The sequence below is a fragment of the Bos mutus genome, chromosome 6, assembly GCF_027580195.1.
Source record: "Bos mutus isolate GX-2022 chromosome 6, NWIPB_WYAK_1.1, whole genome shotgun sequence".
Classification (NCBI taxonomy): domain Eukaryota; kingdom Metazoa; phylum Chordata; class Mammalia; order Artiodactyla; family Bovidae; genus Bos; species Bos mutus.
The window spans coordinates 80,845,162-80,860,399 of record NC_091622.1 but is presented as its reverse complement, the minus strand read 5'-3'; the positions used below and the strand labels follow the sequence as shown (position 1 = coordinate 80,860,399).

The following is a 15,238-nucleotide window of genomic DNA, read 5'->3' as shown; positions in this document are numbered from 1 at the left end:
AAATATGACCTAGGCAAATTCCTCGAATAATCTGTTTCTATTACTGCTTAGACTCTGCCTGAACTGGGTCCTTAGTAAATAACATAAAGTAATATAAAAACTCCACTCTCAGATTAAAATCATGTTTTAACATGCTTTATGAGCTCTTTTTATATTGATTTTTTATAATATGCTTTCAAAATTATTGGCAAATCTACTCTTTGTACTTCAACTGGATAATGGAAAATGATTTATACCATTTTATTGAGTTTACAATGGTTAGAGTAAGCCACATTAATTATTACTATGTCATCTTTGCAGGCTAGCAGGAACTGAGACAAAACATAAGCCAAACTAAATATAATTATCATTAAAATGGCTCAAATATAAAAAATAATCGGATGGTTCATGAATTTTCTTATTCTTGTCAACAAAAGAAGGGCATGCTTATTTGCAAATATGCATTTTTATTGCTTTTCCCCATTTTCTGACCGAGAAGGCAATGGCAACCCACTCCAGTACTCTTGCCTGGAGAATCCCATGGACGGTGGAGCCTGGTAGGCTGCAGTCCATGGGGTCGTGAAGAGTCGGACATGACTGAGCGATTTCACTTTCACTTTTAACTTTCATGCATTGGAGGAGGAAATGGCAACCCACTCCAGTGTTCTTGCCTGGAGAATCCCAGGGACAGCGGAGCCTGGTGGGCTGCCGTCTATGGGGTCACACAGAGTTGGACACAACTGAAGTGACTTAGCAGCAGCAGCAGCATTTTCTGAAATATGAGAGGCATTTTAGGTTCCTATCATATTTTTCAAATAACACTTTTGCTATTGAAAATACAACCTACACCGTCATAAATAATGTATCTGACTTTTAAAATTAGGTGATGAACCCCAGAAAAACCTTATAGGAGAGAAACCAGGTGCCTAACTCCCTAAAAAAGTAACCATTTTTTTTGTTTCCAAATATATACTATTTAATAACAGTAAGGTTTATGATCAGTTCATTCTCTTTAGATTGTGAATTCTTTCATCTAAGCTCAGTGAACTTGGGTTGAATTTAAGGAACAAATTTGCCTAAGAAAGAGGTTTTTTACATAAAGATTTATCCAACTCCTGCTCAGGAGACCTTGGGAGAGCCATAATAAATATTTACACTAACCCATAACTGTAAGAAGAGAGTCTAAAAAATTAGAGGATAGATGCAAAGAAGAAATTCTAGAAAAAGAGAACAGAAGGAAACTGAAGTTTGTGTTGTAGTAATATAGGGGTGGTACTGTAATCATAAAAGACTTGGGGTAGAGGAGGTAAAGGTAGATATTGACAAAGTCTTCACTTTGATGGACAAGGCATCTGCTCACATGGTAGGGACTGAGGTGCTGATGAAGGAAAGCTTTGACTACATCCCTTGGATATCTGCTGGAATTCGGTTCTTCTCGCATGGTAGGGACTGAGAGGTGCTGATGAAAGGAAGTTTCAACTATATCCCTTGAATATCTGCTGGAATTCAGTTCTTCCAGTTCCAGTTAAACTCTGACAACACCCTCAGCAGATTTCTGTAAATGAAAGACAAAGAGCTTCACAGGGCAGATTCCTGAAACATAGGCTGATTCCTGAAAACGTAGACCTTTTTCTAGTTTGTTCAGAGCTGGTGTTCAGTAAGTACACACTCTTTGGTGCTAATACCTATAATTTTTTAAAAATACTTCCATACTGTTTGATAAAAAGCTGAAGACAGGGTTACCTGCATGTCCCTTTTGTATGCCTACTCAGCTTCATCTCTGAGTACTTCTGAATTCCTGAAATCAGACAGATGAAGGAGTGATGTCTCGTATAGCAGGACATTTCAATATTCCAGCATTGTGGCTGGTGGAACTTTGGACATGTAGGTCCCTGTGCCAAAACAGTTATTATTTAGTTCTGGACTTTTGAAAGAAAAGGGGTTTCAACATTAATGATAGTCAGAAATAAGCCCTAGGATATAAAAATGAGACCAAAGGACCAAAAGCAGAATTTGGTCTATTTAGTAGTTTGTCTGAGGTCCATTGAATGGGTGTGGCAATGCCCTTAAAATGAAGTTAATCTGGGAGCAAAAAACTGACTCATTTGAAAAGACCCTGATGCTGGGAAAGATTGAAGGCAGGAGGAGAAGGGGACGACAGAGGATGAGATGGTTGGATGACGTCACCGACTCAATGGAGATGAATTTGAGTAGATTCCAGGAGTTGGTGATGGACAGGGAGGCCTGGCGGGCTGTGGTCCATGGGCTCATAAAGAGTCAGTTACGACTGAGCAATTTAAACTAAAGTGAACTGAATCTGGGAGCATATCTCAATTTATGAATTTAGATTACAGTAATCCTAAGGAGAAAAGGCATTTATAATCTTTTTTGTTTGTTTGTTTATTGCCATGGCCATTTACAAATACAACATGAGTCCCTTTTTTTTTTTTTTTTTCCTGGTATTGTATTTCCAGTCATTTTAAAAATCAGTGTTCCCCAACTCATGTCCTATAACTTCCTGAATTATAAAAGGAAAATCCAGGCCTCTAGCTGTGTTTGAAGTTGACAAGCTCTTTCATGACAAGATACAGGCTACCTCTTCTTCCTGAAGTCCTTGTCACCTTTTGTTACAATGGTGACACTTTCAAAGTTCAAGTCAAATGACAACTCTAATGCATATTTTCTACATATGGGATGTTTTACGTAACAGGTATACTACAAATATATGATAAATTATTTTAGGCAAACTTTTTTTTATAACTTTTACAAACTTTAAAGAGGAGGAGAGAAATCAATCTGCCTTTATAGTATTACTTGTCACATTCCATTCAAAGAATAATACTGTGAAGTGTTTTAACAGAAGATAATTATCTGAGTAAGAAATTAGACTGAACTATTGGTGGCTCAGTGGTAAAGAAACCGCCTGCAATGCAGGAGAAACATGTTCGATTCCAAGGTCGGGAAGATACCCTGGAGGAGGGCACAGCAACCCACTCCAGTATCGTTGTCTGGAGAATCCCATGGACAGAGGAGCCTTACAGGCCACAGTCCATAGTGTCACAAGAAGTGAGATACGACTAAAGTGACTTAGTACACGCACGTACACCATATTATACTAAATAGTGAGTTTTAAGTGACTTTGGAATGAAAACTCCTTTTTCTTCCTAGTTGCTTCTTTTTTGTATGTAATTATCTTTTTATATCTGTTTGCACTTCAAGGTAATGTTGATTGAATAAATTTAAAAGTTCTAATTCTATGACCTGAATGAATCACTTCTCAAGTAAAATACAGGTACCTTTCTGGACAATGCCATTAAGTTAATTATAGTGCATTTCATAATTGATAGGCTTCATTTCCCTTATTGTGGACTTCTCTCATAGCTCACTCGGTAAAGAATCTGCCTGCAATGCAGGAGACCTGGGTTCCATTCCTAGGTTGGGAAGATCCCCTGGAGAAGGAAATGGCAATCCACTGCTATTGCTAAGTCGATTCAGTCTTGTCCGACTCTTTGTGACTCCATGGACTGCAGCCCACCACCAGGCTCCTCTGTCCATGAGATTTTCCAGGGTAGAGTACTGGAGTGGGTTGCCATTTCCTTTTCCAATGCATGAAAGTGAAAAGTGAAAGTGAAGTCGCTCAGTCGTGTCCGACTCTTAGCGACCCCACGGACTGCAGCCTACCAGGGTCCTCTGTCCATGGATTTTCCAGGCAAGAGTACTGGAGTGGGTGCCATTGCCTTCTCCGCTCCAGTACTCTTGCCTAGAAAATCTCATGGACAGAGGAGCCTGGTGGACTACAGTCCATAGCGTCACAAGAGTTGGACACGACTTAGCGACTAAACCACCACCACCACCATTTCCCTTATTATATAAAAAATTAACCAATAGACATACCATAAGATCTTTTTCCACTTACCTCAGTATAATTTAGCACTAAAATTGTATGTAGTATACATTTACTAAAGAATAAAGGGGCATTTTAAAAAATATAGTGAGGTTAATGTGGAGTGATAAAACTAACAACCTTGTTTTAGGTATTTTTTCATATAGCAAATATTTTTGATCTTATATTTTTCATCTTATATCACAGACACATTACACACAAAATGCCATAATTTTATGAAGGTAAAATGTGATCTATTCTCTTGGTCAAATTACATCTAGCAATGACATTTATGCACAAAGTTGATAAAGTTTATAAAATAATGATATACAGTAAATTTAAATTCTAAGTTATGGGCACATATTGGATAGCAATATGACTTAGGGGATACTCACAATAACTCTGTGAGGCAGGTGCCATTAGTGTCCCCATTTTGGAGGTGAAGAGGTACACAGATGAGAATTGATTTGCTTAAGATCATATGATAGTAGTTGTTTAATCTAGGATATAAAGCCAAGCAGTGTGGCTTCAGAGTCTGTCCAGCTACAGTTTTATATCAGATGTGAAAAGAGGAGGACCTCATCCATCAGAACAATGATTACAAGAGATGTTTCCAGATAGCAAGAGGAACTAGAACAGGGTTTTGAGGGATGGAAAAATTTGGATTGATAGAGATTGTAGCTATGTGGCCTAGAGGGAAAAGAGAGGTAGCCAAAAGTAAAAGTATTACAAGAATATGGAAATAAATTTGGGAAAATGCAACATATATTCCAGGGATCATCAGTAGGGCTGTTAGACTGGATGAAAGTTTTTATTTAGAACTCTTGAGAAACCTGTATGCAGGTCAGGAAGCAACAGTTAGAACTGGACATGGAACAGCAGACTGGTTCCAAATTGCCAACATCTGATGGATCATCAAAAAAGCAAGAGAGTTCCAGAAAAATATCTATTTCTGCTTTATTGACTATGCCAAAGCCTTTGACTGTGTGGATCACAACAAACTGTGGAAAATTCTGAAAGAGATGGGAATACCAGACCACCTAACCTGCCTCTTGAGAAATCTGCATGCAGGTCAGGAAGCAACAGTTAGAACTGGACATGGAACAACAGACTGGTTCCAAATAGGAAAAGGAGTACGTCAAGGCTGTCTATAGTCACTCTGCTTATTTAACTTATATGCAGAGTACATCATGAGAAATGCTGGGCTGGAGGAAGCACAGGCTGGAATCAAGATTGCTGGGAGAAATATCAATAACCTCAGGTATGCAGATGACACCACCCTTATGACAGAAAGTGAAGAAGAACTAAATCACATCTTGATGAAGGTGAAAGAGGAGAGTGAAAAAGTTGGCTTAAAGCTCAACATTCAGAAAACGAAGGTCATGGCATCCGGTCCCATCGCTTTATGGCAAATAGATGGGTAAACAGTGGCTGATTTTATTTTTGTGGCTGCAAAATCACTACAGATGGTGATTGCAGCCATGAAATTAAAAGGCACTCCTTGGAAGGAAAGTTATGACCAATCTAGACAGCATATTGAAAAGCAGAGACATAACTTTTGTCAACAAAGGTCTGTCTAGTCAAGGCTATGGTTTTTCCAGTAGTCATGTATGGATGTGAGAGTTGGACTATAAAGAAAGCTGAGCACCAAAGAATTGATGCTTTTGAACTGTGGTGTTGGAGACGACTCTTGAGAGTCCCTTCGACCGCAAGGAGATCCAACCAGTCCATCCTAAAGGAGATCAGTTCTGGGTGTTCATTGGAAGGACTGATGTTGAAATTGAAACTCCAATACTTTGTCCACTTCATGCAAAGAGCTGCCTCATTTGAAAAGACCCTGATGTTGGGAAATATTGAAGGCAGGAGGAGAAGAGGACAAAAAAGGATGAGATGGTTGGATGGCATCACCAACTCATTGGACATGAGTTTGGGTAAACTCCGGGAGTTGGTGATGGACAGGGAGACTTGGCATGCTGCAGGTCGTGGGGTCGCAAAGAGTCGGACACGACTGAGCAACTTAATTAACTTGTGAGAAAGATGAATGTGTTTCCTGGATATTATTATTTGACATTTCATATCATTACTTCTATTAAAATGAAATTCATCCTTAAACTCATTTTCTACACAAATGGACTTTGATATTGAAATTTTTTTCATCTTAAATATCAATCTTTATCATTCTTGTGATACTGTCTTCTCTCTGACCGCATTTAGCATATACTAAGATATCATCATGCCAGGAATTTACTTGCTACTCAAAGAGGACTGTTTATATATATACATATAAAACATTATATATGTATATAATGTTTTATATGTATATATATAAAATTTGCACACAAAAATAAAAACTTCCAGGTAAAGATGGCACTACTGATAAAGAACTTGCCTACCAACTCCGGTGGACACAAAAAATGTAGGTTTGATCCCTGAGTCAGGAAGATCCCTTGGAAGAGGGCATGGCAATCCAGTCCAGTATTCTTGCTTGGAGAATCTCATGGAGAGAGGAGCCTGGTGGGCTATAGGCATGCAAAAGCTGGACATGACAAAAGCGACTTAGTATGCATACTTTTCCTAGATAAGACTACAAAATAAAGAAGCACCAGTTTATACCACTGTGCTCTTTTCAGGTAAACCAGTGATGATCGTGACAGAGTATATGGAAAATGGCTCTTTAGATACATTTTTAAAGGTAAGATTTTATATAAATGCAACCATTGAAAGTGTTATTTATATACTGACTGTGATGTTGAAGGAGAAATAGAAATAGAATATTTCTATTTAAAATTTAAAGCTAAATTTTAAATAGAAATATCTGGAGTCAGGATAATTGTACTACAAAAATTAACTTTGGCTTGAAAATTGGCTTGAAACTTATACAAATGCAAATTACATGTCTCTAGGGTTTTATTTAATGTATGTTAATGTGTCTCCCCCAAAGAAATAAAGGAGGAAAGGAAGGAAGGTGGATAGGAATGAAGGAAAGGAGAAAAAGAGAATTTTTTATAAGTATTTAACTCTCTGTAAAGTAAGTTAGACAGAGAAATACAAATATTATATGGTATTGCTTATATGTGCAATATAAAAAATGGTATAAATGAGCTTGTTTACCAAACAGAAATAGTGTCACAGATGTAGAAAACAAACTTATGGTCACCAGTGGGGGAAAAGGGAGATACATTTGCAGATTGAAATTGATGATATAGATGCTATTATATATAAAATAGATAACTAATGAATATCTACTGTATAGAAAGAAAACTCTACTCAATACTCTGTAATTGCCTATTGGGAAAAGAATCTAAAAAAGGGTAGATATATGTATATGTATAACTGGTTCACTTTACACCTGAAACTAACACAAGATTGTAAATAAATTACAATGAAAAAAATTTTTAAAGAATATAAGTATTTAAATTTCTCAAAATACGTAATATCAGGCAGAACAGGGAAAATGTCTATAAAATCCGTGAAAATCATATACTAATGAAAGAGTCAAACAGACTCATAACTCCCCTGAGGGCCAGCCACTGCTTGTACTTCTGTATTTGAAGAATCGTTATGTGATAATAGATGGTAGTCAATGTTGTTAGATCTTTTGGGTTTTAGGAAAATAATTTACTACGCAACTTTCCAAATGTTAAACTTTGGCTACTCATTTTATTAGTAAATAGTATGTGCTGAACAATGTAACATGTTTGCAGGCCTGATTAAACCTGTAGACTGGCAACCTTTCACCCTCAAATGGCAACAGCTGTCATTGATTAGAAAAGTGAAGCAGCAGTGGCATTAGTTACCATCCTAAGAATATGACAGGGGTCCAATGGTAAGGCAAATTTCCCTTCCAGTCTCCTGCCTCTACCAGACTCTGCTGCCAAATTTCTTGTACGTTTATTTATCAGCCCCTTAAGGTCACATCATTCCTTTATTTCAAAATAAGCATCAGTTGAGCCTTATTCGGTGTGTCTACACCAAATCCAGTGCCCGCAAGCCTCCCAGAAATACTAACATTCTCCTGGTCATTGCTCAGTCCCTCCCTCCCTCATCTGCTACTGCAGAATCTCACTTATTTCCTCTGGCCACTTCTTTACCCCAATATGCCTATCCAAACAGCTTCTTTTAAATCACTTCTAAAATATGCAGTGTTAACCCAAGGCAGGCACTAAATTGGAGTGATGAAAACACTCTTCTGATGACTAAGAAAGGAATTACAAAGCAGAAAAGAGCAGCAATACATAAGATTTTGGTTGAGGGTTTTCAAAGCCTTCATCTGCTTTCACTGAGTAGAGGACACTTTGTATACACTTGGTAACTGATACAGTTATCAGGTTTACTGTCTATTGCTTAATTTTTTTCCATTCTCCTTCAGATAGAAATTGCAATGTGAATTTGGTAGTAGTATGTATTAATTTAAGGATTGAAGGAAGATCCAGTGATAGGTGTTGCAGGACTAATATTTCTGTATAATCTTTACAGAAAAATGACGGGCAGTTCACTGTGATCCAGCTGGTTGGCATGCTGAGAGGCATCGCTGCAGGAATGAAATACCTTTCCGACATGGGCTACGTGCATAGAGACCTTGCTGCCAGAAACATCTTAATCAACAGTAACCTTGTGTGCAAAGTGTCTGACTTTGGGCTTTCCAGGGTACTGGAAGATGATCCTGAGGCAGCCTACACCACAAGGGTAAGATCTAACAGAATGCCTTCTGAAATACTACGCTGGAGACATTGAATATTTAAAGATTTTAAAAAGAAAAAGAAGTTCCTCCAATATAGGAAGAAAGAGGGAGGAAACAGAGAGGGTGGCTAAAAATGTCCAAATAATTTCCTTGTTAGATGTCAGAAAATTCAAATATTAAACTTAGATAAGCTAAGTATTCACATAATGAGTCTTAACTGTTTATTTTTTTTCTACAGATACTGAAAATAAAAAGTTTGGGTTCAGAGTGGATACAACTGATAAAAATCATATACAGTATTAAATGTAAAAGTTAAAGAATGTCCTGTATTAAAAGTAATAAATATATACATATATTAACATATAATATATGTATGCATGTAATATGTGCTCATATTATGTATCTGAATATATTAATATGCTTTGTATGTGAATATGTAAACATGTATAGCATTTCAGTCAGTCAGTCAGTTCAGTCGCTCTGTCGTGTCCGACTCTTTGTGACCCCGTGAATCGCAGCACACCAGGCCTCCCTGTCCATCACCATCTCCCGGAGTTCACCCAAACTCATGTCCATCGAGTCAGTGATGCCATCCAACCATCTCATCCTCTGTCATCCCCTTCTCCTCCTGCCCCCAATCCCTCCCAGCATCAGGGTCTTTTCCAGTGCATCAACTTTTCACATGAGGTGGCCAAAGTATTGGAGTTTCAGTTTCAACATCAGTCCTTTAGCATAAACCCTATATATAGGGTTCATGTATATATATATATATATACTTGTTCATGTATAAAACAAGTAATGAAATATCTAAATATCTAAATATAAATATTATATTTAGAATATAAAATTCTAAATATTCATATGATAGGGAATAAAAGAGCTATTCCTTCAGAAAGTTTTGATTTACTGGAAGTATTTTAATGCCTAATTGCTTTTCTTTTATACCATGTAAACTGTTAAGCCGGCTTCTATGGAAAATTGGTCACTAAATCATATTGTCAAAATGAGCATAAATCAACACCCTTTTCCAGCAAAGTAATTGCTTCCTGAATCATTGTAATACAATTGACAGTTCTTTCTGTAGAAAACTCTGGGTAATGATGGAACAGAATTTCCTGGGCAGTCTATGTACTGCATTTCTTGAGTTTTAATGCCTTATAATAAACTAAACTTGTTCTAAATCTTTTGAAGGTCATCAAAACATCCTCAATGTTTAAACGTCTTACGAAGGCAGGAATTTATCATTATATCTTTTTCACTATATATACAATGTTGTTAACTTTTGTTTCAATACAGAATACTTTTGACATCACTTATGCTAAATGTGAACATTTTCTAATTTAATTCAATGTTTTAAAATTACTTGTTTTAGTCTATTTTAGATTATAAGGCTGTTTTTTTTTCATTGTGTTGTGATTTATGGATCATTAGGATTTCACTATGCTGAAGATCAAGAGTAACTTACCTAAGCAAACAAAACTTTCCATTGGTCAGCCTAATAAATCAATAAATTAATTGGTGGGATTTTCCTGTCTTCTAGACCTAATTATTATTGTCATTATTTCTGTTAACTGAAACCTCAAGTAGGGATTCTCTTGGGATTAGAGTTACACTTAATAAACTTGGCCTAAACAAGACTGAGTTTATAGAAAAATCTGTTCCCAGTATGGTTGGTTGGTGTCTTAGTTATTAATAAATGTATAAAGTGAATTTGTCAAGATCTGTGTAAATGTGTTATGCTAGTGGAGAAGGAGGGGGAAGGAAGCCAAAGATGAGGCCCTCAAGATTTACTCCTCGAAATGGGGTATGGTTGCACTTTGTGGAAAATCCATATACTGAGAGATGAGTCAGTGAGGGAACTTCAGATAATACTGATATACGATATGATGGTCAGAGGACCAGGAGAAAACTTCCAGGCTGAAGTTTAAAATAATCGACAAATTGCAGTTTTGAAGAGAAATCATAAGGGCTTCCCTGTGGCTCAGAAGGTAAATAATCTGGCTGCCATGCAGACCTGGGTTCAATCCCTGGATCAGGAAGATCCCTTGGAGAATGGCAACCCACTCTAGTATTCTTGCCTGGAGAATTCCATGGACGGAGGAGTGTGGTGGGCTGCTATACCACATGGGGTCACAACGAGTCAGACGCGACTGAACAACTATTTATGTATGCATATATTATTATATATGTTAACACATATATTATGTATACATATGTGTATGTATACACATATTATATAATAAATACATATAACAAAATATATAATAGTAATATAGGCCATCCCAAATGCCACCTAGTTGGCCTAATGATGTGATCTTGCCTGTGAATATTTAATTAACAAAAGTATGTTTCAGGAGAGTCTTCTTAAAGTGGTATTATCATGTTTCTAAGGAGCAAATAATTCAAAATTAGCTTGAATAATTCAAATTAATGTCAACTCACAGAAATTTCAATCATTACATGAAGTTGTTATTTCTTCATATGTCTTGAAGCTTTGGTTCATAAAGAGCAATTTAAGTCCCATTTTTTTTTAGTAGGTAAATTAAATTTTTTTCTTCCTGCAAAACAGGAATACATATTTTAGTTTCTTCCAAGAAAATATTTAAAACCCACATTTTTCTCTCTCTCAGTCTCTATTTTAAGGTGTATTTGCTTATAGATGACATATTTGTTGCATGGATTTTCCTTCTTTGAAAACTTAAGAGAAAAGAGTTTACACTGAAATGGGTGAGATATAAAATTGTCTATTTTGTAAACTAAGAGAAAACTTACCAAATCATAGTTTTTATCATGTAAAAACCCAAACTTGATAACCTTGTGAGTGTTCCCCCATAATCTAATTTTAATAATTTTTAATTTGGTTGACTCTAATTTAGATACGTGCCTTTTACTTTTAAAAATAGTCAGTTTGATCAAATACACACAGAAGTATGACAATAAAAAATAAGAGAAATCAAGTCTAAAATAAATTGCACAGTGTCAGGAGAAAGTATAACCAAGTTGTTTTTTTTTTAATATATCTGATTTTCATGCTTGTCTTATTAACTTTGAAACTTCTCAGGATTGCATTCAGCAATCAAGAATTTCTATTTACAATCCCTATATTAAAGGAAAAAGTGATACTCTGGGAATTTGAGTCCTTTACTTTCTGTTAGCAAGTCATGAAAGTATACCTTATTGATTTGCCTTACTGCCTGCTTTCCCCACTTAAAGTTGCCATCCTGATACTGTAATTGAGATGTGGGTCCTGTATGTGTTCCAGCAGTCAGACAGAATTTAAACTAGAAGGCTTCTGGACAGCCAATTAGTAGTCAGTCTACAAGTGCTTATGGGCTTGAGATATGTGAAAGGAGACTGCATGCTGTCAAACAGATTCACTTAAAAATGCTACATCTCTTTCTACATCTTTTCAGTAAGGCAGAAGTATCCTTAGATACATTTGAAGTATGTGGGCATTTTTTTTATTCTTTTTCAATTTTAGGGAGGCAAAATTCCTATCAGATGGACTGCCCCAGAAGCTATTGCTTTTCGGAAGTTTACTTCTGCGAGTGATGTCTGGAGCTATGGAATCGTGATGTGGGAGGTTGTATCTTATGGAGAAAGACCCTACTGGGAGATGACCAACCAAGATGTAAGTACAAAACTAGTCCCCTTAAAATTTGAAATGAGATATAGGTCTCTGAGTCATGCGATTTTTATATACACACGCACACACACACACACACAAATATAAGTGTGTATATGTGTATACATATGTGTATTTCTGAAAATGAGAGGTGCTTAAAAAAGTGAAAGGCTCTTTGCTTAACCTCTGGTCTGTTTTGTTGTTATTAAAATCCTTTATACAAAACCTCAAAATAAGTTAGCACAAAGGAAAGCAAGTTATTGTTATATAAAAGCTTAGTCCCTTGCCAGGACAGTTCTAGCTATACTATCATGATGTTTCACTCATTTCATGTCAGTATCATTTTCAAAAATGAAGAAAGAGCCATCAAAGAATGAATACTGACAGGCAAGTTTTTACAACATGTGCCTGATAAAAGGAGCTAATACTCCATATGAAAAGGATGAATGATATTGATTTAACAGTGGATGCTCTTAGAGAATAAAAAGAAATAATCTATGTTTCTTTATATTTAAAAATAGAGGAAGAGTTATATTGTCTGTTTAATTTTGTAAAAAGTAAAAAAAAAAAAAAGCTGCTTTTTTCCCATATGGAGAAATAATTCAAGCTTAAAATAATAGAATCTTGGAATTAAAGACCCCAAAAAAGAATCTTCTATTCAGGTTCAGAATGATGCTTGACACATGACTCTCTGGTCTTTTCCTTTGTAATTTTCCATTGTGACTATTCAGTACAGCCCTTTCTATTTTGAATCACATTGAAATTTGATATTTTTATTCAAATAAATAATTATAAAAGCTAACATGTATTAAGTCCTTACTGTATCAAAAACAAAAACAATACTCTATGCCTATACTGTTTTAAATGATTTAACAACTAATAGCTCATTACTTCTTTGTAGAAAATAACAGCATAATGAACAAGCTTAGCTCAATAAATCACCATGACGATTTAAAACATTTCTTTTTTCCCCAATTGTTTCTTTTGTCCATGCTCTCTAAAGTCTCCCTCTCCTACGCCTTTAGGGATTATTACACAGGTACTGTAACTCTCCAGCTGCATTTTGGTGAATCAGCAGTACCATGCTAGTAATTAAGATTCACTTTCAGATAAAAAAATCCAAGTCCAGTCTAAATCGAAGTCAATCCTACGTCCATTTCAAAGTGTATTCTATAACAACAGGGTCAGCCTGACACCAGGTAGGGAGATTGGGAAGGAAGAATTGTCAGATTTTTGCTGTCCTCTCTGTGAGATCCTTGTATTCCAGCTGATATCCGAGAATTCCCATACTTACTGCCTGCTCCCCACCTCACAGCCTCTTATGATGCCTCACACATGTCTGCTTCACCAGAGGACAGCACATTCTTGTTGGTTGTTCTATCAGTGTCCCCTCTTTTAGGTACTATTGCAGGCTGTCCTGGGCTTCCGTGGTAGTTCATCTGGTAAAGAATCCGCCTGAATGCAAGAGAACAGGGTTCAATTCCTGGGTCAGGAAGATCTGCTGGAGAAGGGATAGACTACCCATTCCAGTATTCTTGGCCCAGCTGGTAAAGAATCCTTCTTCAGTGCTGCTCTAACCAGCCTGCCTCCTTCAGATTCCCTAGATGAGAAGTCAAGGTCGCCCTCTGGCTTTCCCAAGAAATATTTAACAGCATTCTTCTTGGATAGCAATAGGAAATTAAGCTGATTGATTCCTGCCTCTCAGCAAGCATACTGCAAGGCAATGATTCTCCCTTTCTTTTTGTCATCTACAATGCTACAACTAGTTTTCTCTGTGTCCTGTTTGGTTGACTTAGTCAAGCAAAGAAGGGATGCTGACTTTTATGTTTCTCTAAATTTGAGAGAAAATATCATCTACTGTCATCAACTTTATGATTTTAGGGCCAGGACTGTGGCCAAAGTGATGAAATCATTGCATGTTTAGCAATCAATCAGAGGGTTATTATCCATTTCCCAGTTAATACACTGGAGAGATTAAATGACTTTCTTTAGGCCACAAAAATATAAGTTATGCCAGAAGTTTCAGCTTGGCTCTCCAAAATTTTATACCTAACCTCCACACTGTTTCCAATTGAATCAGTCTTCTAATTGAATATAAAATATTCAATTCAGTATGTAATAATTACTATGGATTAATCTAGTCTAGACAGAGACCAGACCTATTTTGCTATTTGCTACACTCTCCAGATAAATGTCTAATGCTAACTTGAAACATATGGTTTGGCTTTGGACTTCTCTCAAGGCTCATTTCAATGCCACTGTTTCCTTTAGTCTTTATGAGAGTATTTCATTCTGTCATGCCAACAAGGCTGCTCCCTTCTCTCGAGGAAAACATTTATCCCTATTTGGTGTTATAGCTCCTTCTCACTCTTGAGATATATTTAATTCTGATTTGTCACTTGAAATTATTTTTAGTCCTTCCCAAATATGTCAACATTCGGAAAATTAAGATCATGGCATCCGGTCCCATCACTTCATGGCAAATAGATGGGGAAACAGTGGAAACAGTGTCAGACTTTATTTTTTGGGGCTCCAAAATCACTGCAGATGGTAATTGCAGCCATGAAATTAAAAGACGCTTACTCCTTGGAAGGAAAGTTATGACCAACCTAGACAGCATATTCAAAAGCAGAGAGACATTACTTTGCCAACAAAGGTCCATCTAGTCAAGGCTATGGTTTTTCCAGTGATCATGTATGGATGTGAGAGTTGGACTATAAAGAAAGCTGAGCAGCAAAGAATTGATGCTTTTGAATTGTGGCATTGGAGAAGACTTGAGAGTCCCTTGGACTGCAAGGAGATCCAACCAATCCATCCTAAAGGAGATCAGTCCTGGCTGTTCATTGGAAGGACTGATGTTGAAGCTGTAACTCCAGTACTTTGGCCACCTGATGCGAAGAGCTAATTCATTTGAAAAGACCCTGATGCTGGGAAAGATTGAGGGCAGGAGGAGAAGGGGATGACAGAGGATGAGATGGTTGGATGGCATCACTGACTCAATGGACATGGATTTGGGTGGACTCCGGGAGTTGGTGATGGGCAGGGAGGCCTGGAGTGCTGTGGTTCATGG

The 15,238-nt window shown here is 36.8% G+C and overlaps 1 protein-coding gene across 8 annotated transcripts in view; it reads left to right on the top strand.

Annotated features, from left to right (window-relative positions):
• Positions 1-15,238, top strand: part of EPHA5 (EPH receptor A5) — a 408,061-nt gene that overhangs the window by 366,248 nt on the left and 26,575 nt on the right. For 7 of the 8 annotated variants that reach the window (XM_070372469.1, XM_070372467.1, XM_005887234.3 and 4 more), the window contains 3 exons: positions 6,493-6,554; positions 8,339-8,548; positions 12,025-12,174. In XM_070372469.1, coding sequence (XP_070228570.1) covers positions 6,493-6,554; positions 8,339-8,548; positions 12,025-12,174 — 422 coding nt within the window. Of the gene's footprint in view, positions 1-6,492; positions 6,555-8,338; positions 8,549-8,781; positions 9,261-12,024; positions 12,175-15,238 lie in introns of those variants that run through there. The other variant, XM_070372470.1, reaches the window with a different exon arrangement.